Here is a 23,459-nt window from a genome sequence, read left to right as displayed (position 1 = left end):
CACTAAACTTGTAGTAACATCAGCGGCCACCAGGGGGGAACCCCAGAAGCAGACTCACTAAACTTGTAGTAACACCAGCAGCCACCGGGGCAAAACCCCATATTAACCCCCGAGGGCCTGAAAGGAAAAAGGTTTATAAAAAATAATCCAGACTCTGACACAGATCCAAAAATGGATCATGACAATACGAGTGGTATACTCTTTTAATACTGCTACGCTACTATGTGTATTACCATTTTGCTAAGTGTATATTTAACATTATATACCTTTGTGCTGCTATGTTTAGGGAATACGGTAAGTCAAGTTACAAGATTGGCCTCTAGATGGGGGCATTTTAGTATACAGAGTTTTCAGCTAGAATGTAGCATAGGAAATAGTTAATGATAGGAGGGGCGGCTGTGTGGTGAGTGCAGATGGTGATGTAGAGGGAGAAGGACCTGGGCACCTGAACTGTTCACAGGATGCTTGACAGTTGGCATGAGACAAGACTGGTGGTAGCGCTCACCTGGTCTTCTCCGAATAAGCCGTTTTCCAGATGTCCCAATCGAAAAGGGGATTCATCAGAGAAAATGACTTTACCCCAGTCCTCAGCAGTCCACTCCCTGTACCTCTTGCAGAATATCAGTCTGTCCATGATGTTTTTCCTGGAGAGAAGTGGCTTCTTTGCTGCCCTCCTTGAGACCAGGCCTTGCTCCAAGAGTCTCCGCCTCAAATATTGACTTGCTGCATTAACTCATTCTAACTGTCAATATAACCTTTTGTTACTCATAATATGATTGCAATTATATTTCTGTATGTGATAAAAACATCTGACAAACACACATAAAAACCAGAGGGCAGCAGATCATGTGAAAATATAATATTTGTGTCATTCTCAAAACTTTTGGCCATGACTGTATTGTGCTCCTAGCACTTGCTCTGAACTTTTACGCTGCTTCATGCTCAGTAGTGCCTCTTGGCACTCTAGTATCCTGACGCTGTCCCTTGCTCTGTCGTACCTCCTGGTACTCTCTGTCCCTGTGCTCTGTAACACCTCCTGGCACGACTGCTGCTCCATTCAGTACTTTGTCGTGCTCCTGGCACGCGTCCTGCTTTGTTTACCTCCGGACGTATTACTCGCTATACGTGCTCACGGCTACCTGTCTCGCACTCTCTGTAGTTTGCGCACTTCCGTGTACACTCCTTGTGTTTCTGGTACCCAATTCCCATACACCCATCCGTGCCTCCTGTGAGCCGCCCCTCTTGGTACCGGCTGTCGCTGTTCTGACCTCTGCGGTCCTGCCCCTAACGATCCCTGTATAGGGGTCGGTCATCACCTGGCGTGCTCGGCCCAGGGGCTCCAGATCCGCGACCGAGGGTCCACTCTTAGACGTTGTCTGCTCCTGAAACGTCACAATGTGGAGGCTGTGTGGGGCTCGTGCTGTATATACGGAGGCTGTGTGGGGCTCGTGCTGTATACAGTATACGGAGGCTGTGTGGGGCTCATGCAGTAGCAGTATATATAGGGAGGCTGTGTGGGGCTCATGCAGTATATATAGAGGTTGTGTGGGGCTCATGCAGTATATAGGGAGGCTGTGGGGATCATGCAGTATATATAGGGAGGCTGTGTGGGGCTCATGCAGTAAATAAAGGGAGGCTATGTGGGGCTCATGCAATATATATAGGGAGGCTGTGTTTGGGCTCTTACAGTATATAAGGGGAGCTCATACGATATACAGAAGGGGCTGTACTTGGGTTCAAACGATATTTAGGAGGATGTCAGCATACTTTATTCTGCTCAATATTAAGTGATACAATTAATAATATAATTATCAATAATATAAATTATAATATACTAGATGTGTGCCCGATGCTATCGCATCGGGAGGGCAGTAACATCACGATGGGGGCAGCTTTGTGTCGCTGGGGGTGGCAGCCCACCCACTTCCGTGTAGTCACATCCGGCAGGAAAGACGGTGTTTTGCGGCCTGTGCTGGAGATGGTGTGCGGCGCCACCAGGGGGTGGCCGCACCCAATCTCCAGCACAGATCTCAAGCCGCAGTCTTTCCTGCCGGCTGCGACTGCACGGAGGTGGGTGGGCGGGCAGCGGCAGAATCCGAGCGCGGTCAGGCGGTGGGTCCTGGCGGGGGTCTGGCGGCGGCATCCCTCTCATTAACCCCCTCATTACATCCTCTCATTATACCCCCTTCATTACACCCCTCTCGTTATACCCCCCCTCTTTACACCCCTTTCACAGCCTCGTGATCGCAGCGGTGGCCTGGATCTGAGCGGCAACTGGGATCCGAGCGGCGGCTGGGATCTAAGCAGCGGCCGGGATCCCAGCGGTGGTCGGGATCGCAGCAGCGTTCGGGATCACAGCGGCCGCCTGGATCTGAGCGGCAGCTGGGAACCCAGCGGCGGTCAGGATCGCAGCGGTGGCCTGGATTCGAGCGGCAGCTGACATCCCAGCAGCAGTCGGGATCGCAGCAGCGTTCGGGACCGCAGTGGCGGCATCACTTGGGTGTTCCAAAATGGTGGTCGGCGTACTTCCGGTGCGGCACGGTGGATTGTGGGATTCGGGGACATCCAGATGGAAGTGGATGACAGACAATTTAAGGCAATTATATATATATATATATATATATAGATTGATATTAATATTGAGTAGAATTAATTTCGGCATATTGGTTCGGCCCTCGACAACAGTAACGGTCTCTCATGTGGCCCCTCAGGAAAATTAATTGCCCACCCCTGTCCTAAGAGGTCCGTTCGACATAGAAATGCATTGGGAATAAACTACAAACTATTTATTAAAAAACATGGAATTAAAAAAATATAAATGAAAACTGACGCGTTTCTGGTGTCCAAGCGCCCTTTGTCGCTTGGACGCCAGAAACGCGTCAGGTTTTTATCTATATATTTTGGATTCCATGTTTCTAATGAATTTTGAATAAAGCATGAACTAAAACTTTTACATATTGTGGATGGATTTGCCGCATATTTCCTTTCCTTAAACCTTTGGCTGAGCTTCACCAGCAGGACCAGCACTCGACACACAGATTTCAGCCTCCAAAATCAGATGACATGGCGTGGTGACTGGTGAGCTTCAAAATCCCCCCCCTCTCTAAGCTACAATCTATTTCTATTCATCTGAATCCTTACCAGCAGCATAACACACCCGCATTTCTCCCTTTGGTATAAATTGACGTTGGTCTATGCAAGCAGCAGTTGTTGAGATACAGGTGCTTCTCACAAAATTAGAATATCATCATCAATGACCTTTTGTGGCTTACCCTCCTTGTGGTTTGTGTCAATGACTGCCTTCTGGACATCTGTCAAGCCAGCAGTCTTCCCCATGATTGTGAAGCCTACTGAAACAGACTAAGGGACCTTTTTAAACGCTTAGGAAGCCTTTGAGGGTGTTCTTTTGGCTTTTCATTGGCTGTAAGCCATAATCATCAACATTAACAGAAATAAACACTTGAAATAGATCACTCTGTTTGTAATGATTCTATTGAGTTTCACTTTTTCTATTGAAGAACTGAAATAAATTAACTTTTTGATGATATTCTAATTTTGTGAGACACACCTGTATTGCTATCCAAGACTATTCAATTGCTGTGGTTTCACAGCATCACAGGGTAAGCACAAAAAAAATGTAATATGGTTGGTGCCCGTAGGGCCCTTTTTTTCAATGCCCAGTCCAAAAGACTATCTTCAAACTCTTCGCAGCCAAGGACGAAGAGAACATTCCAGTACTCCTTGTCGACATGCTTAAGATTGTGTGGATTAATGTGTTGTCGCATAGGTTGACTAACGAACACAAAGCAAATAAAATAATAGGATGCTTTAAAAGAGGAACAGATGTTTATGACAAGAACTTAGCTATATAAGTCACTAGTCAGTCCACACTTCATTGCCCAGTGTCACAGTCAAGTAGATTGACTGCACACTTTTTAGTTCAGCCCAAAAACCCTTTAATCCTTTGACCGTTGGAGAGCAATGTGTATTTTGGGCTCTGATCATTCCATTTGGTTGATGTGTGGTTGCACCATGTTTTGTAATTTGGGTTTGTAGACTGTTTTGTTTATGATTTATTCTCAATTTGCAGTCTGAGTGCACGATTGAGTAAGCGGAATTAGATTAGCCCCGTCTCACCTACGATGTGTGTAGGTGACAACTTGCTGGCATTAGAGACCCCGTTCTCTTCCTCTTGGAACAGGCTACTTGCATGCTATTCTAGCACATACAGTATAGGAGACTCTCTAGACTGGAGTAATTTGATGATTCCAATTATCTCCTATGAAAGGATAATTTTCAAAAACAGAAAATGACTTAACAAATTCCAAAAAGTCTGCAATCCATGGTGCAATTTTTCCTTTACTATTTACAAGCAAAATCTCTACCACTTCTTCCTGAACTCCATAATTTCCTAAGCATTATCATTCTTTAGCAAAAGAATAGAGAAAATAAGATAACCCATGCACACGGAGTTACAATAAGTTTTCAAACCAAATATTTATTAACAGTTGTCAAGTTACGGAAGCACATGCAACGCTTCAAAACAATATGCCAAACACTATTCGGAAATCAAAGATATATTAGAGGTTTTTAAAATACCGGTACATTTTGTGCTAATGCATGTATATGGTTCCCCCCATAAATCAAAAATACCCCATTATTTTGGTCATATTAACACTGACAGGCAACCAAATTTTACACAGTTAATATATGATGATGTTATATATAAGATTAACCACTTAGAAAAACAGCCATTTTTCTTTTTTCCTCCTTGTTCTTTTAATTATTTGTCATATAGCCATAAAAATACCATAACAAATTTGCTAAAAGTGATAAAAATTTTCAAATTCAGTGGAATTGGGGAAAAAAAAAAGAAAACTTCACTTTTGCAGTTTTTCAGGGTTTGGTTTTACAATAGTTGCTTTGTGGTAAAAAAATGAACTGGGCACTTTTTTCTAAGGGTCTGTACGGTTTCATATATTATTTTTGTTAGTTCATTAAAAAATTAATTAATTAAAATCTGTAGAAAAAAAAAAATTCCAAGACCCTTTTTATAAAAAATTGTTTTGGTCAAAGGAGTTCTATAAGGCCTTGCTTTTCTTTCGCCATGACAGCCCAGGGACAACCACTATGGTGTAGTGCTGGGGCATCAGAAGTGACAGTCTGTTTCTAAAATTTTAGAATCTATGAAGTCAAACTGTTGAGTACAGAGTTAAAGGGGTGTTCCCATCTACAAGATCTTATACCAATATGTAGTAGGTGTAACAATAATGATATTAGCAAATACCTTTAATTAGAATGTAATATAGTATTCCAGATTCGCTATGTCTCTTTCCTCATGTGCAGCCAATGAAGGACCTTAGGTATCCATGGTTATGACCACTGATATAGTGACATTTAGTTAACTAGTTGCTAGTGGTCATAATCATGGATACCTAAGGTCCTGCACTGCAGAAAAACTATACCACATTCCTAATTGGAGGTATTTTCTAATATTATTATTACACCAACTACATACTGGGATAGGAATACCCTTTAACTCCAATCATAGCAGTTACTCCCGTTTACCAGGAGCATGACACAGTTGGCACCTACAGTGGGTACGGAAAGTATTCAGACCCCTTAAAATACTTTCCATACCCACTGTATGAAGTATGTAGTAGTGTCAGCTCCGCTTTATGGCACGATAATTACTTTGCCCCGTATGACTTCTCTCATGTTTAATAAGGTTTTAACTGTAACATGTTTACCATATTTTGAACATGAAATTGGCTTCTCCCTTGTGTGACTTTTGATATGTAACAAGCTTTGCCATATTTCTAGAACATATCCCACATTCTGAACCTGAAAACGGTTTTCTGTGAAATCTCCCATGTTTAGCAAGAATTTTATTGTAAAAAAATCTACAATATTTTAACCATGATAATGGTTTCTTTAGTGTGAGTTTTTTGATGCTCAACAAGATTTGATTTCCGTGTAAAATATTTCCCACATTCTGGGCATAAATATGGCTTCTCACCTGTGTGAGTTTTCTCATGAGTAGCCAAATGGGATTTCCTTTTGAAACATTTCCCACATTCTGAACAGGAGAATGGCTTCTCCCCTGTGTGAACTACTGAATGTGTAACAACATGAGATTTCCGGCTAAAACATTTTCCACATTCTGGACATGAATATGGCTTCTCCCCTGTGTGGATTCGCTCATGTATAACTAAATCAGATTTATGCGTAAAACATCTCCCACATTCTGAACATGAATATGGTTTCTCTTTTGCATGAGTGCTTTGATGTTCAACATTACTTTGGTTATTATTTTGTTTAACAGTCTGTGATGAATCATAAGATAGCATCCAATTATAAAGATCAGAAGACAGATCTTCGCTGTAAGAGCTTGAGTTTGTATCTGGTATAATGGAAGGCTCTTCATGTGTATCTGGTATAATGGCAGTCTCTTCATGTGTATCTTGTGTGATATCGTGATCTTCTGCTTTAATAACTGAAGACATCACATGTCCTTCTGAGTTTATTATACTGTCACCTGCCAAGAATAAAACAGGATGGAGTTTCTTATCGGGAAAGATCAGAAGTTACTAAGGTAAGATTAATCTAATAAATTTTGCCATAGCTTACATGCACTTGCACGGATATGAGAAGTTGGTTATATTTTGACAATTATCATGAGTGTGTATTATGGAATACAATATGGACTGACTTCTAAATGACAGATGTTTAGGTGTTAGATGTGCAAAGATAAGGATGATTGTTTGATATATAGAAATATGTCAATGAGATATCAGTAGTGATGAGCAAATTAACTCATTACTCCAGCATGCGCGGGTGTTCTCCCAGTATTTTGGGCGTGCTCGGAAATTATGTCAGAGACCCCGTATCTGCATGATTTGCGGCTGCTAGACAGCCTGAATACAGGCAGGGATTGCCTGTTTGTTAGGGAATCCCCACATGTATTCAGGCTGTCTAGCAGCCGCAAATCATGCAGCTTCGGAACTTAGAGATAATGTCTGAGCACGCCCAAGGTACTCGGAGAACACCCGAGTATGCTCGGAAATCTCGAGTAACGAGCACGTTCGCTCATCACTAAATTAATCAATACTTTGCATGTGTACTTTTCTGTACTTGTATTTATCTCATAATTAAATAAATAATAAAAGCGGCACTTAAACAAAGTCGACAGCTGGGGGCTGGTAGTATTATTTTGGAAAGTGGCTAATATCCATATAGGGTCCCATCCTATTAATATCAGATCACACCTGTCTCTGGAGCCTTTACTGATTCTAAAAAAAAAGTTGGGACCAACAATAAAGAAATTAAATGGTGTCCCCCTATTTTTAATAACCAGGAAAGGCTAAACAGAATGCTGCTGTCGCTTAACCTAGTCTCTTCCAGCTTGCGCGAGTGTGTTTTGTAGTTGATGTCAGCTGTGTAATGTTCCTGACATCAAGTTCAAAGTTTAGTAATGGAGAGGTGTCTCAAAGACACCCTATTCTGCCTTCAGGCACGCTGACACGATGTGAAATCCAGCATACAGTATAAACCACAGCTCTGTCTTCCAAAATAAGCAGACTGTTCTCCGTAGTCTAACTTGTTTATTTGTGAAGAGTATAGAACATGCGCAGTAAAACTACAAGGAATACAAATAACATGCATAAGTATTAGGCAGATGATCATACCTAACACAATCACAGAAGTGTACATTGAGATGCAAACATTACATAGGAATACATTAGTTTATGATTACATTTACTGAGAACTGGCAACTAAAGGGTTAATGACATCTCTTGGCTGCTAGACAGTAAATAACACCTCTCTGAATCACTGCATTGCAAGAAAGATTAAGCTTACCAGATATGCTTTAGCCGGGTAGTGACTCAAGTAGAGAAGTTGCAGGCAGGAAAAACAAATGTTACAGAGGAGGACAAAATAACATGTGCATCCTATGAGATCCACAGAAACAAAATGGCCCTTCTTCATCCCAGAATACATTGCTTCCTTCCCACAAAGCACTGCTTTAATCCCATAGTGCATTGCTTCTGTTAAAGTCACAGACTTTATAAGGCTATTGAAGACACTGCTATAAATTCAGTCACCACTTGATGGTGCTATAATTAACCCAGCAATAATAAAACATTCTTTGCCCTATTAAGAGGGCAGAACCCCCCCCCCGCTTGGCATTAACTAATGCCACTTACAGGCTCTTCAGGCGAAAGCAATAGAATTAGCTCCGCAACTGGTCTGAGGAATAGTTTACTCTCCCCAGCCTTCCACACTTTGACCTCGACCTTGCACACCTTCTCATCTTTGCTTGGGAACACCTTGGTGATGAGGCTCAGAGGCCACTCATTTCGATGTGACTGACTGTCCTTCATGAGCACAATATCACTGGGTTTGATGCTCGGCTTGTCGATCTGCCACTTCTTCCTAGGCTGTAAGGTGGAGAGGTATTGCTGTCCCAGAAAGTATTGGAGAGACTTTGAACTTGTCTCCATTGACATCTGTAGAGGTCCTTGTTGCTGAATTCTCCCAGTGGGGCACTAGGAGTGTCGGTTTTCTGAGTAACATGGCGGGAGTGAGAATGGTTGGATCTTCAGCATCACTGGAGAGTGCAGTCAATGGTCTGGCATTTATGATGGCCAAAACTTCTGCCAAGAATGTAGTCAAACCTTTGTGTGTGCGTCTTGTGCTACCTTCTTGCAAGAAGATAGAGTCTAAGATTCTGTGTGCTATTCCTATCATCCTCTCCCAAGCACCTCCCATATGAGAAGAGTGTGGTAAATTGAAGGTCCAGGTACATCCCTGTTCACTCAGGTATCTTTCCACACTGGTAATGTCTAGGTTGGAAGGAATTTGGAGTTCTTTCACTGCTCCTACGAAATTTGTGCCTCTGTCAGAGCGAATGTGTTTCACAGTGCCTCTGATGGCAAGGAAGCGTCGGAGGGCATTTATGAAACTTGATGTGTCCATGGATTCAATCACTTCGATGTGGACCACTCTGATGGACAGCAGGTAAACATAACTGCCCAGCTTTTTGCGTTGGCTTGCACTCTTCTAATATGCCGTGCAACCACAGACCATGGCCCGAATACATCCAGTCCAACGCTGGTAAAGGGAGGATCCATACTAAGTCTGTCTGATGGGAGATTGGCCATCTTTGGGCTTTGAGTCGCACCGCGGAGTTTGCGACAAGTCTCACAGTTGAAGATGAGTTTACTCACACATCTCTTTGCTCCGACTATCCATAGTCCAGCAGTTCGTAGATTCCCTTCGGTAAACAATCGGCCCTGATGTTTCACCAAAACATGATGGTGCTGTACGAGCAGAGTAGTCACATGGTGATGACCAGGAATTATTACAGGGTGTTTTTCCACGAATTCCACCTTGGCTTCCTGAAGACGACCTCCAATTCTTATTAGCCCATTTTGGTCAACTATTGGATCAAGCTTTTTCAAGACACTGTCTCTAGAAATGGGTTGACCTTTGTGAAGGTTGTCTACTACTATGGCGTAACACTGGTACGAATTATCGTGTTTTTGGCATTTTCCAAGTTCGGAGCGGTAAATGCGTGTTTGCAATGGTTCGAACCTTTACAAGACTTCTGATTGGTGGGTAAGCATTGCCTCTGGGGTTTAAATGGTAGAGAGGCCATCCAACTCTTTGACTCATCTCTTACCTTCTCTCGATCCATGATGTCCAAAAACAATCTGTCTTCTATGGACATTGCTACCTTGTTGTCCTCTCTTGTTCTGTGGAAAACTGTGCACCCTATGTGATCTTGGTCACCATCACATGAGTGGTCTTCACAGGAAGGATCAGTTAATGGACAAGGTAGAGGAGCATTGTGTGGCAACTCTTTTACCAGGAAGCTACTCTTACACGGCTGGAAGAGAGACGGACCTCGATTTTCAAAAGTATTGGTAAGCATGCTGTCGACTAAGGCTGGCTTGTGTGCTCCTCCTAGGCAGACGTCTCCTATGATGACCCATCCAAGGTCGAGCCTCTGTGCATACGGAGCATTCCTGGAGCCGATTATATATGTTATATATGTAGATATTCAGTATGATATAGATATATTCTACAAGTCCACAATCTCTCCCCAGAAGTAGCGCTATTGGGGTTCCAGGATCTAGTTCAGGCATCAGGTGGACTATACGCTTTAGATGGGGGTGATATCTCGCCACCTCCCGTGAAGGTATTTCTGACCTGTTGTCAGGAATCTAGTTGCACTCCAGGATGGTCGGTAATGATAGGCAGGTCTGGCCATCTATGGACTCCACTTTGTATCCGGTTGCTTTTCTCACCGCCGTCTCAACGGTACCTGAACACGTCCTCAGGGTGTAGGGAGAACCAGGGCCTACAATGCTGAAGTTGTCAAAGAAGATGGACCTGGCTAGAGACCTGTTACTTTGGTCATCCAGGATTGCATAAATCTTGAAGGCTTTGTCCTTGCGACCTGCAGTATAGACTCGGACAAGGCAGATTTTTGAACAGGACCTTCCTCCTGTGAGTCCTCTACAGATCTCAGTACATTTAGAGCTGACTTCAGGGGTGTCTTCGTCAGTGTCCTTCTGCTTCCCATCATGCTCCTCTGCTTGCAACAACACTCGTGGAGGTGATCCAGGATGCAAGGCTGTATTGTGATCCGTGCTGCTCCATTCTGCACATTTCCCGCTAGCTTCACAGTTCCTGGCGAAGTGAGAGGTTGCGGCACAACATTTGAAGCAGATGTTGTTCTCCTTGAGGAAACCTTTGCGATCCTCTAAAGACTTCTCCCTGAAGGCTCTGCATTTTAGTAGAGGATGTAGTTTCTTGTGTAGAGGACAATATTTACTGACATCCTGAGGTTTGTTCTCGTCTGGAGGGGGTTTATTCACCTTGTGCGGAGGGCCTGTGAAATCAATGTTAGTTTTGTGGATTGTCACGGGTGTCTTACCAGATTTGACACCAGTGGCAGTGGAACACGACAGAGTAAAATCAAAACTAGGGTCATTTCTAATCCTAGATTGTTTGGTGACAAAATCAACAAATACATTGAAAGGAGGAAATGATACATTATAATTGTGTTTATACTCTGAACCACATGTAAACCACTTTTCTTGTAGGTTGTAAGGAAGTTTCTGTACTATCAGATTTACACCCCTAGCGGTATCTAAGAATGTCAATCCGGGCAAGTCTCCTTCCTGCTGAGCAACCTGCAACTCATTCAATAAATCTCTCAGTTCTCTAAGCTTTTGATAACCTTTAGGTCCTATCTTAGGAAAATCCTCAATTCTTTTATATAAAGCATTCTCTATGACTTCTACTGACTCATAGCATTCATCAAGTCGTTCCCACACTTTATGTAGGGCTGTACGAGGACGTTTTACATTAATGCCTCTCAGTCTTTTGGCATGCTCGACTGACTCACTTCCGATCCACTTTACCAGGAGATCTAACTCCTCACCACAAGAAAGGTCCAGACCATGAATGGCGTTCCGGAACGAAGCTCGCCATGACCGATAGTTCTCGGGTTTGTCAGTGAACTTTGCAAGTCCCTTTGTAACCAGTTCTTGGCGGGCAAGGAACTTTGCAAGGTCTTTGATGGCTCCGTCAGTGCTGGCACTAGCCAGTGTGTAATAGTCATGTCTAGTGTGTGGTGCATCACCATACCTGTAAGACGCTTGTGACTCCGGATAGCCTGTGCGGTACCTTGTTGGTGAAGGTGTCTCTTTAAGGCGGGATGGGAGCTGTACCTTCTTTTCAGTGGAACGGTAGATGTAGTCGACCTCTCTGTGCTGGACGTCTCCTCGCCTATGGTAGTGAAGCTCAGGTTTGGATCGCTGGTAATCGGCATGGGCTGATCGATATGATGCGCCAGGGCTGTCATCTACGCTGGAATGTTGACGGACATACTCTGCGACACGTTGCGCTGGATCTTGCTGCTCTAGATCTGGTCCGAGAATGTTGCTGCGTCTTTCATAATCAGGATCTTGCATAGCTTCCAAATACTCTGCTTTAGCTATTGCGGCTGCTGTCTCTTTGTCTGCCGCAAGTCTTTCTAGCTCTGCTTGCAAACGTGCAGTTTCCGCTTCTCTCTCTGCCTGCAAACGTACGGCTTCGGCTTGCAGGCATGCAGCTTCCGCCTCTCTCTCTGCCTGCAGACGTGCAGTTTCGGCTTGCAGCTTCTGCCTCTCTCTCTGCCTGCAAACGGACGGTTTCGGCTTGCAGGCGTGCAGCTTCCGCCTCTCTCTGCCTGCAAATGGGCGGTTTCTGCATCTTGATCTGCCTGTCTCAGCTTTAGATACATCTCTTGTTCAGCAAAGGAAGATCTTGCTTTGGCTGTCTCAGCCTCGGCGCGAGCGACAGCAGCTAGCTCTGCTAATGACGATCTGCTGGAGCTTGCTCTTGACCTCCTTTTGAGCGAGGATGTGCTTTTCCGAGCTATTATGCGTTTGGCTGAGTACTGCTGATTGTATTGGAGGGAAACAGTCTGTGTATGGCGGGCTTCCGCGTGGCGGGAAAGATGTAGCACTTCTTGGCGGACTGCAGTGGCGTTCTGCGGCTGTATGGCGGCTTTTGTGATACCCGTATGCAGAGCAGTGGGTGTTAGCGGTCCCGTACAGTCTATGCAATCACCACGCGTGACCGGCGGTCCTTTACTGAGCCCTGGGCTTGTCTCCTGTGGCTGTATGGCGGCTACTGTAGTACCCGTATGCGGAGCAGTCTGGGTGATAGCGGTCCCTTACAGCTTGAATTCACTGTCGCAGGCGTATGGCGATCTGTTTTACTAGGCCCTGGACTTGTCTCCTGTGGCTGTATGGCGGCTGCTGTAGTACCCGTATGCGGAGCAGTCTGGGAGATAGCGGTCCCTTACAGCCTGAATTCACTATCGTCTAGCATATCTGTTTTACTATTCTGCCTTCAGGCACGCTGACACGATGTGCAATCCAGCATACAGTATAAACCACAGCTCTGTCTTCCAAAGTAAGCAGACTGTTCTCTGTAGTCTAACTTGTTTATTGGTGAAGAGTATAGAACATGCGCAGTAAAACTACAGGGAATACAAATAACATGCATAAGTATTGGGCAGATGATCATAGCTAACACAATCACAGAAGTGTACATTGAGATGCAAACATTACATAGGAATACATTAGTTTATGATTACATTTACTGAGAACTGGCAACTAAAGGGTTAATGACATCTCTTAGCTGCTAGACCGTAAATAAAACCTCTCTGAATCACTGCATTGCAAGAAAGATTAAGCTTACCAGATATGCTTTAGCTGGGTAGTGACTCAAGTAGAGAATTTGCAGGAAAAACAAAGGTTACACAGGAGGACAAAATAACATGTGCATCCTATGAGATCCACAGAAGCAATATGGCCCTTCTTCATCTCAGAATACATTGCTTCCTTCCCACAAAGCACTGCTTTAATCCCATAGTGCATTGTTTCTGTTAAAGTCACAGGTTTTATAATGCTATTGAAGACACTACTATAAATTCAGCCACCACTAGATGGTGCTATAATTAACCCAGCAATAATAAAACATTCTTTGCCTTATTAAGAGGGCAGAACACACCCCATTACTATCCCATATTCAAAAGTAATAAACACACAATCAGAAAACAGAGAAAAGTCCTTTAATTGTAAAAAGTACTCCCTTGACCCTCTTTTACCATGCAAAAAAAATACAAAGTGGCCTCCCGTAAATCCATTCCACGACGATCCCCAATTCTGCTACATCAGATCTTCCCACACAATGTTATTCCTCATCAATCTAGTACACATTTCACCAGATTTCTCAGTGCTAAGTTTTCCTTATATATACACTTTTCATGTGAACATGCTTTACCAAACTCAACTTTTAATTCAAGACAATTTGGATTGTAACTTTTAGAGGCCTCGCAAGGAAGGATTCTGTTAATTATTTATCTGTGCAGAAGTAATAAAAAGATTCTACTGAATTTTTTTTCCAAGATATACACATTAGATCTCGATTCCCAGTTTTTGATATCAGTAAGATGGTGGCAACATTCATGATCTAATCTTTTACTTTTTTGCCTCAGACATTTATCTCAACATGGAACATGATGCACTGAAGCCATGTCTATTCTATATATTTTTCATGGATCCATCTGAAGCAAAATCAGACACAGTCGTGAGATTGTAGTCTCAGCGTTTACTACTCACCTGGATAGTCATAGGTAGGAATCTCCTTTTTAACCCGCTTATCACCTCTCACATATGTCTCTGTAGTATTAATATGGGTCAGATCTTCACCCTGAAACAAATAATGTAAAAGTCACAGATGGAGAAGTCACATCTATGATCAGCTCTAATCCTGCCATCTCCACCGTTCTCATTACACAAGTATAAGACATATAATACTGGTGGATAAAACAAGACTGAGCACAAGACCTTCACAGTCATCTACACATTTACCTGAAGATCCTGAGGAACATTGGGATTTGCTATACAGTCCTGTGGAAGAAGAGGACTCAGACATCTCTTTGGTGCTCTTCTCTTACTGGATAGAACTGGAGGAAACATATACAGGGACTGCTATCATCTTTGGTCGTTTATAAGGTTAACAGTATCACATTTTTATCAACATTACTTTTCGTTAAACGAGTTGTCCACTACTCAGACAACCCCTTCTCAATCAGTATGTTTGACCCCCCCCCGTAAAATAATGCCCACCTCCAGTGCCGGCAGCGTTCTAGTGATGTCAGCACTTGCTCACGTGCCCAATCAGTGCTGGATTCACTAACTGCTGCTGTGATGGCACTGGGCCAAGAGTATAACTGTTGTTAGTGTCCGGGGCAAACGTGTTGATTGAAAAGGGGTTGTCTGAGTAGTGGACAACCTTGTTAAGGGGGAATATATAGGTAAAAATCTGATCGCAAACTGATCATCAAACACAAAATGGTAATGGCCACTGACTGAGAAGAATCTGACTTCTATGCACTTAGTGGTCACTACTCACCTGGGGGGTTATCTGTAGGAATCTTCTCTTTACACCGCTCATCACTCCTCATATATGTCTCTGTAGTATTAATATGGGTCAGATCTTCACCCTGAAACAAATATTGTGAAAGTCACAACAGATGGAGAAGTCACGACTATGATCAGCTCTAATCCGGCCATCTCCACCGTTCTCATTACACAAGTATAAAACATATAATACTGGTGGATAAAACAATACACAAGACTTTCACAGCCGTCTACACATCATACGGGAGATCACATGACACCTTCTCTCCACCTACCTGATGATCGTGAGGAACATTGGAATTTTTTTCTGAACAGTCCTGTGGAAGAAGAGGACGGGGACATCTCTTTGGTGCTCTTCTCTTACTGGATAGAACTGTAGGAAACATATACAGGGACTGCCATCATCTTTGGTCGTTTATAAGGTTAACAGTATCACATTTTTATCAACATCACTTTTCGCTAAACGAGTTGTCCACTACTCAGACAACCCCTTCTCAATCAGTATGTTTGACCCCCGTAAAATAATGCCCACCACCAGTGCCGGCAGGGTTCTAGCGATGTCGGCACTTGCTCTCCTAAAGCTCACATGCCCAATCAGTGCTGGATTCACTAACTGCTGCTGTGATGGCACTGGGCCAAGAGTATAACTGTTAGTGTCCGGGGCAAATGTGTTGATTGTAAAGGGGTTGTCTGAGTAGTGGACAACCTTGTTAAGGGGAAATATATAGGTAAAAACCTGATTGCAAACTGATCATCAAACACAAAATGGTAATGGCCACTGACTGAGAAGAATCTGACTTCTATGTACTTAGTGGTCACTACTTACCTGGGGGGTTATCTGTAGGAAACTCCTCTTTACACCGCTCATTACCCCTCACATATGTCTCTGTAGTATTAATATGGGTCAGATCTTTATCCTGGAACAAATATTTTAAAAGTCACAGTAGAGTAAAATAATTTTGATAATTGAATAACTCCCAGTTTGTATTTTTTAATATAATTGCACCCCCATCTGGTTTCCTTTCACACTCCACTCTTCTCTTGTTCACGGAGTCCTTACTTCACTACAGTTCAGCTTCCATCTTGATTCCCAGCTCTCATTCTACATGTTCTTCCTCTATGTGCTGCTAACAATCCCATGATGCATCAGCAAAGCATCACATGATCAGACAGTGGCCGTTACATCTCTATCTGATGAGAGGACACTATGAAGATCCTTCCTATATTTCCCCGAAAGAAACTAAGACATTTTTGCTCTTTTGAACCTTTTTTATCTGGAGTAAAATATGAATAAATAGAGATTTTTATATACAGTGGGAAAAATTAATATTTGATACACTCCCGATTTTGCAAGTTTTCCCACCTACAAAGAATGGAGAGGTCTGTAATTTTTATAGTAGGCACACTTCGCCTGTGAGAGACAGAATCTAAAAAATCCAGAATATCACATCGTATGATTTTTACATAATTAATTTGCATTTTATTGCTTGAAATTAGTATTTGACACAATAGAAAAACAGAACTTTGTTTGCAATTACAGAGGTCAGTCATTTCCTGCAGTTCATGACCCAGTTTGCACACACTGCAGCAGGGATTTTGGCCCACTCCTTCATACAGATCTTCTCCAGATCTTTTAGATTTTGGGGCTGTCGCCGGGCTACATTGAGTTTCAGCTCCCTTCAAATATGTTCTATTGGGTTCAGGTCTGGAGACTGGCTAGGTTACTCCAAGATCTTGAAATGCTTCTTACATTCTTACAGAGCCACTCCTTAGTTGCCCTGGCTGTGTATTTCGGGCCATTGTCATGCTGAAAGACCCAGTCACAACCCATCTTCAATGCTTTTACTGAGGGAATGGGGACGTTGGACAAAATCTTGTGATACATGACCCCAGGTGTCCCCTTTGCAGAAAAGTACTCCCAAAGTAAGATGTTTCCTGCACCATGATTCACAGTTGGAACTGTGTTCTTAGTGTTCAGGATTTTAATCCATGACTGTGTAGTGTGTTACTAACGGTAAAGTTTGAGACTGTGGTCCCAGCTCTCTTCAGGTCATTGACCAATTCCTCCATGTGGTTCTGGGCTGATTCCTGACCTTTTTCTCAAAATCATCCTTACCACACAAGACTGAGGAAGATTGACCGTCATCTTCTGTTTCTTCCATTTTCTAATAATTTCGACAACAGTAGTTGCCTTCTCTCCAAGCTGCTTGCCTATTGTTCTGTAGCTCATTGACTGTGGTCATGGAACGCTTTGAGTGACAGCTCAGCCGCCCTATGAGATCTAGAGTGTGCTGGACTGTCAGTTTTGTGAGTGACAGTCCAATTATCCAGTCTTATCTTGGGGCATGCTGGGTTGTGAACAGTTTGACAGCCCTGTTGCTCAATCTGGTTTAGCTTGCCAAATAAGAGGGAACCCGAACCAATTCGCTCAACTCTTCTAATCATTTGCAAAGTACTTAGCTGGCTAGCTGCTAGTTCTCTGTATCAGTTGTAAATTTGCTTCAGGTAGGTGTGTTTGCTTGCTCTGTGTCGGTCTCTAATCTTGCCTGTGACCCTGGATATTTTGTTGTGACTACTCTTTTGGATTTCCTCTTCTGCTTTTGACATACTCTTCTGGCATTTGACCCCATACTGTTACTTGACCACTCTTTTGCATCACCCCTCTTAACTACAATCCCTCCTGGAATGTGACTTTGGATCTCCTGACTACCTTGTCTCACAGCTTGCCTGTGAGTAGTAGTGACTCAGTGTCACATATACAACTTTGTCCCTGGTGTCCTTAGACAAACCTCTGACTCCTCAACTTCCGTGACTCTTGATTCAGACTCCACAGCACTGGCTCACTACTGAGCATACACACATACACAGAATGTGCAGCACAGATTCATCTCAGCTAAATGCCTAGAACCATACATGAGGAACAGAACAGATACTTATAGGACATTTCTCAACTTTCCCAAATTCATATGAAAACATTTACGGGACATACTGCATTGAACTACTGCAATTTATTATATATTTTAGGAGTCGGAGTCGGTCCATTTTATATAAACTCAGTCGCCACCAAAATGGACACAGACTCCTCAGCCCTGGTGAACAGGTGTCTTTTATACACGTAATAAGTTCAAACAAGCGCAATTAATACAGGTAATGAGTGCAGAGTAGGAGGGCTTCTTAAAGAAAAACTAACAGGTCTGTGAGAGACAGAATTCTTGCTGGTTGGTAGGTGATCAAATACTTATTTCATGCAATTTAATTATTTTTATAAAAATACAATGATCTTCTGTTTTTTTTGTTTTTAGATTCTGTCTCTCACAGTTGCAGTGTACCTACGATACAAATTACAGACCTCTCCATTCTTTCTAGGTGGGAAAGCTTGCAAAATCAGCAGTGTAGCAAATACTTATTTTCCCCACTGTAAGACCTATTCATTTAATTAGCAAACTTTATTAAGCTACATTTACTTGGTTTTGTGTATTTTATTTGGTTTCTTTGTTCGAAATTATGGTCGTGATTTTGGTTATCCAAATATTTTAGCCAAACTCATTATTAAGACTTTTCAAAACATCATAACAATTTTGAACAATTAAACTATAACACTTTAATGGAGCATAAAATCGGTCTACATTTTTTTTTTTGAGCACTTGAATACTAATATGTGACATAGTATTACTTTTTGAAAGGACTGTGCACTTATTTACTCTAAAAAGATGCAAAAAGTAATCGAGCCAAAAATAAGCATTTTTTTAACATTTGTGACAATTCATCAAACACAGTATGTCAATGCAAAAAGAAAGACATGATAAAAAAAAATTTAAATAAAAAAGAAAAACAAATGATGACTTGTGGCCTATAAGTATACATACAGTCAGAGACAGATCTGCTATCTCCATTTTAACTGTGAAACAGGAATTGTACAGTTAGTACTGGGTCAAGCCTTAAGACTAACCGATCGTCAAACACCTGTAGGTAAGGATCTTGGATAGATAGGGCCTGAAGCTCTAGTAGCCTCTTCGCTGACGTGATCGCTACCAGGAATGCCGTTTTGAGTGAGAGATTACCGATCTCTATCTCTGCTCCTAGCTGGTATGGGTGTCTGCATAGTGCGTTCAAGACTAAATTAAGGTCCCAAGGAGGGACAGTTTTCCTTATTAAGGGTTTCGGCCTCTGAACAGCCCTGGAAAATCGGGCTATCCAAGGGTGTGACGATAGGGTAGAATCTTAGAACACGCTTAGGGTTGCGATCTGTACCCTTAGAGTACTGGGTCTAAGGCCCTTTCTGAACCCTGCCTGTAAAAATTCAAGGATCTTTGGGATGTCAGGGTGGTCAGAATCAACTGTCGCCTCTCCACAGAAACTGCAGAATTTTTTCCAGATTTTGCTATAAATTGCGTCGGTCACTGGTTTTCTACTTGCTTGGAGGGTAGCGATAACGTCGTCTGACAGACTCCTTGATTTCAGGACCTGCCGCTCAGGATCCAGGCTGATAACTGGAGTGCTTCTGGCCACTGGTGAAAAGACCGGACCCTAGTGGAGGAGGTCTTCTCTTCTTGGTAGGAGAATGGGTTCCTCTTCTGATATTTTCTTCAGCAAGGGGAACCAACTCCTCTTTGGCCAGAAGGGCACCACTAGTATGACTCTGGCCCTGTCTTGGCAAATTTTCCTGAGAGTTCTCGGGATGAGAGCGAGAGGCGGGAAGGCGTATAACAAACAGGCCTCTGCTCCATGATGGTGACAGGGCGTCGATTCCTGCTGGACCTCCCAGAGGGTTCAGAGTAGAAGGTCTTGACCTTTGCGTTTTGCTTGACTGCGAATAGGTCTATCTCCGGTCTTCCCCACAGGTTGCATAGGCCGTTGAACACCTCGTCGTTCAGCTCCCATTCCGTTGCGGCTACTCTTCTCCTGCTGAGGAAGTCCGCAACCTGGTTTCTGGTACCCTCCAGATGTACTGCTGAGATCGAGAGAATCTCCCTCTCTGCCCACCTGAAGATTTGTTCTGCTAGGCGTTGTAGCCCTGGGTGTCTTGGACCGCCCTGGTGACGGAGGAAGGCTACTGTCGTGGTATTGTCTGACAGTACCTTGACGTGTGTTTCTCACCAGGGACCGGGCGGACGATAGTACCTTTCCGACCGCATGAAGTTCCCTGAAGTTGGAGGATTCCTTGCTGTCCTCCAGACTCCATCGTCCCTGGTAGTATCTTCCTTGGACGTGTCCGCCCCTACCTTGCTGACTTGCGTCCGTGGTGACTATGACCTCTGGAGACTGGACCCACGAGACACCGGCCTGTAGATTTCTCGGAATGGTCCACCACACCAAAGACTTTCTGACTCGGGGAGACAATCGCATCTTTTTGTCTAGCGAGCTCTGCCTTCTGTCCCAGGAAGCTAGGACTGCTTGTTGTAGATCTCGAGAGTGAAATTGACTCCGCTTGACGCAGGGAATGCAGGAGGTCATTAGGCCCAGAATCTTCATCGAATCCCTGATAGAGACCCGGTTCCTTGTGAACTGACAAATCCTCTCCTTCATGCTGGCTTGCTTTTCCCTCGGTAGGTAAGACATTCTTCTCTTTGAGTCTAGCATGACTCCCAAAAATTTTATTTTTGGCTTGGGTATTAGATCTGATTTTGCCCAGTTTATGATCCAACCCAACTTCTGCAGTGTGGAGATCAAAGACTAGCAGTCGATTCTGAGCTGAGCTACAGAGTCTGCTACGATTAAGAAATCGTCTAGGTAAGGGACCACCGTGATGTTCTGATCTCTTAGGTAGGCCATTACCTCTACCATCAGTTTTGTAAAGACTCTTGGGGCTGATGCTAGGCAAAAGGGGAGGCATCGAAGCTGATAATGGTGGATCCTGCCATCCTTTTCGACTGCAAATCTGAGATATTTTTGATGGTTTGGGTAGATGGGAACATGGTAATATGCACTCTTTAAATCTAGAGTGCAAATTACCGCCCCCTTTCCTAAGAGGGGAATCGTGTATCTTATCGATTCCATCTTGAACCTTTTGTATCTTAGCCATCTGTTTAGGGGTTTGAGATTTACTATGGTTCTGGATTCCCCAGATGGTTATTTATTGAGAAGAGGCTTGAGTAGTGTCCTCTCCCTTCTTCTCGATCGGGTACTGGAATGATTGCAGCCGTCTCCAGGAGGTCCTGAATATCCAACCACATAGGAGAGGCTGAACAGAGGTGAGAGCTGGTTATTAGAAATCTGTTTCGGAGGGAGGGAGTCGAACTCTATCCTGTACACCTGAGAGATGACCTGTAGCACCCAGGGGCTGCTGGAAATTTCTCGCCATCCCTCCAGGAACCTGAGCAATCGTCCCCCTACTCTGGTGGCGTCATCTCCTTTGGGAACTTGACCCTGAGCCGGAGAAGAAGGTATCTCTATTTCTACCCCTGCTCTCTCCTCCTTTGGGATAGCTCCATCTTCCCGATTTCCCTTTCCCTCTGTAGTCCGTCTTCTGATTAAAATGAGGTCTACCAAAGGGCTGATTCTGGCTGCGCTGGACAGGGAATGACTCCTGGCAGCGAATCTGACAGACTCTGCTGAGGCGTCAGCTAAAAAGCCGGTTGCTAATTTCAGTAAGAGAAGGGATTTCAGGATAGTTTCTCTCAGAGTTCTATCTGTAAGGTGCTCCTCCAAATCATCTACCCATAGATGCATGGAGCGCGCGCGCTACTGATGTTGCAGCTATATTGGCCCGTATGACTGCTGCTGAACTCTCCCAGGCCCTCTTTAAGAGCCCATCCGCCTTCCGGCCCATGGGCTCTTTTAGGTTAGAGGAGACCCCAAAGGGGATAGCTGTCTTTTCAGATACCTTGGCTACCGGGATGTCTATTTTGGGGATTTCCTCCCAGACCTTGACCTCCTCTGGGTCAAACGGTAGGCGAAGTCTAAAGTCTCTGGGAATAGTCAGTATTTTCTCTGCTTCTTCCCATTCCTCGTATATGAATGTTTACTGGGAAGACCATTGAGGTCTGCGAACGCAGCCCCCCAAACATCTTGTCCTGTACTGAGAGAGTTGTTGGGGGCTCCTCGATTTGCATAGTCTGCCTTACTGCTCCCAATAGTTCGTCCGTATCACCGGACGAAAAGAGATATTTTTTCCCTTTCTCTGGAGGTTCTCTTATCACTTCCTCTTCCAGCTCTGATTCGAACAGGATCTCCTCAGATGAGGTGTCCATTTCCCTTGGCCTTTTCCTGGATACCTGGGGGTTCGCCTGCGGGGTTTGGGGGAAGACAAGGCCTGACACCGAAGCCTGCACCTCTTCTCTTATAATCGATCTCATGTTAGACATGAGTGTAGCCTGCTCCTCCCCCACTATACGTCTGGTGCATGTATCACAGAGGGCTTTTTGCCACGTGTCCTTTAGGCTTTTAGAACAAATCGGGCACTTCTTATCCTTCCCTCTCCTGGACTCCTTGTCTTCCGCTGAGGTGGAGGTCCCCCCTGGAATATATAAAATGTGTCCTGTGGGATCTGTCTCCTTGGGGCCCTGAAGTGACCTTATACGAGGTGACTTACGTAACTCTGGCCCCGTCTTAGCTTTAGCCTGATCCGCCATACTCGGGTAGGGAGGACTGCCCTGGGGCTGCTGTCCGCATACCTGGTTGCTGGCACACCGCGCTGCCCGACCTGCTACGGAAGTACTCCCTCTGGAGAAGACGCCGCCCTGCCTCCTACTGTCGTGATCCGGGAGTGACACGGCCCACCCTGCGCAGGCCGCGACCCGGAAATGACACGGCCCGCTCTGCACTGGCCGAGACCCGGAAATGATGCGGCCGCCCGAAACCTGTGATGCCGTGACACGGAAGTGACCTGCCCGCTTCCCGCCCCTGGCTGTGACCAGGAGCGATGTTCTGCGTCCGGTGTGTGTGGATGCCCTGCGGCGTTGATCTGTTCCCGGGACCCGCTTAATGGAACTGGAGACGCCATAGAGGAAGCCCAGGCTCAGGGACATCAGAGGCGATGCCTGGAGTCAAGAGCCCCCGTCAGGAGGAAGTGACCCCGTCTCCCAGGAGCAGTACTGCACTGGGTCTGCTGAGGGACCCTCTGGCGGGTGTCAGCTGCAGACGTCGTGAGGTGGGAAGGGAAAGGCTGGGCCCCCCGATCCTCACCATCTGCTCGTAACGGTCGTATCTTCTCTCGCCGTTCCTATCCACAGTGGGACAGGAAAAACACTGAAGGGTGGTAGGGGGAGGGTCCTTTTAAGCTCTCGTGGTTTCCTGTCCCACTGTGGATAAGAAGGAAGTCCTCCAGCGTGCTGTCAGGTGGTGACCTGGAAATAAGACCTTCACTACCATACACACAAATGGAACATTTAATGACACCTCTCCATCTACCTGACGAGCCTGATGAACATTGGGATTTTCTTCCAAGCAGTCCTGTGAAAGAAGAGGACGGAGACATCTCTCTGGTGTTGTCTTATTACTAGATGGAACTGTAGAAAACATATACAGGGA

General features: G+C 44.4%; 1 protein-coding gene across 1 annotated transcript in view; it reads right to left on the bottom strand.

Annotated features, from left to right (window-relative positions):
* Positions 1-23,459, bottom strand: part of LOC141051126 (uncharacterized) — an 87,584-nt gene that overhangs the window by 56,739 nt on the left and 7,386 nt on the right. Inside the window, 6 exon segments of the mRNA XM_073548013.1 lie at positions 14,187-14,277; positions 14,439-14,533; positions 14,983-15,073; positions 15,266-15,363; positions 15,817-15,907; positions 23,340-23,437. Coding sequence (XP_073404114.1) covers positions 14,187-14,277; positions 14,439-14,533; positions 14,983-15,073; positions 15,266-15,363; positions 15,817-15,907; positions 23,340-23,437 — 564 coding nt within the window.

This window comes from Dendrobates tinctorius, unplaced genomic scaffold (assembly GCF_039654945.1).
Source record: "Dendrobates tinctorius isolate UK_male_01 unplaced genomic scaffold, ASM3965494v1 ptg000155l, whole genome shotgun sequence".
Taxonomy (NCBI): Eukaryota; Metazoa; Chordata; class Amphibia; order Anura; family Dendrobatidae; genus Dendrobates; species Dendrobates tinctorius.
Note: the sequence above shows the minus strand (reverse complement) of the source record. Positions and strands in the feature narration are given on the sequence as shown.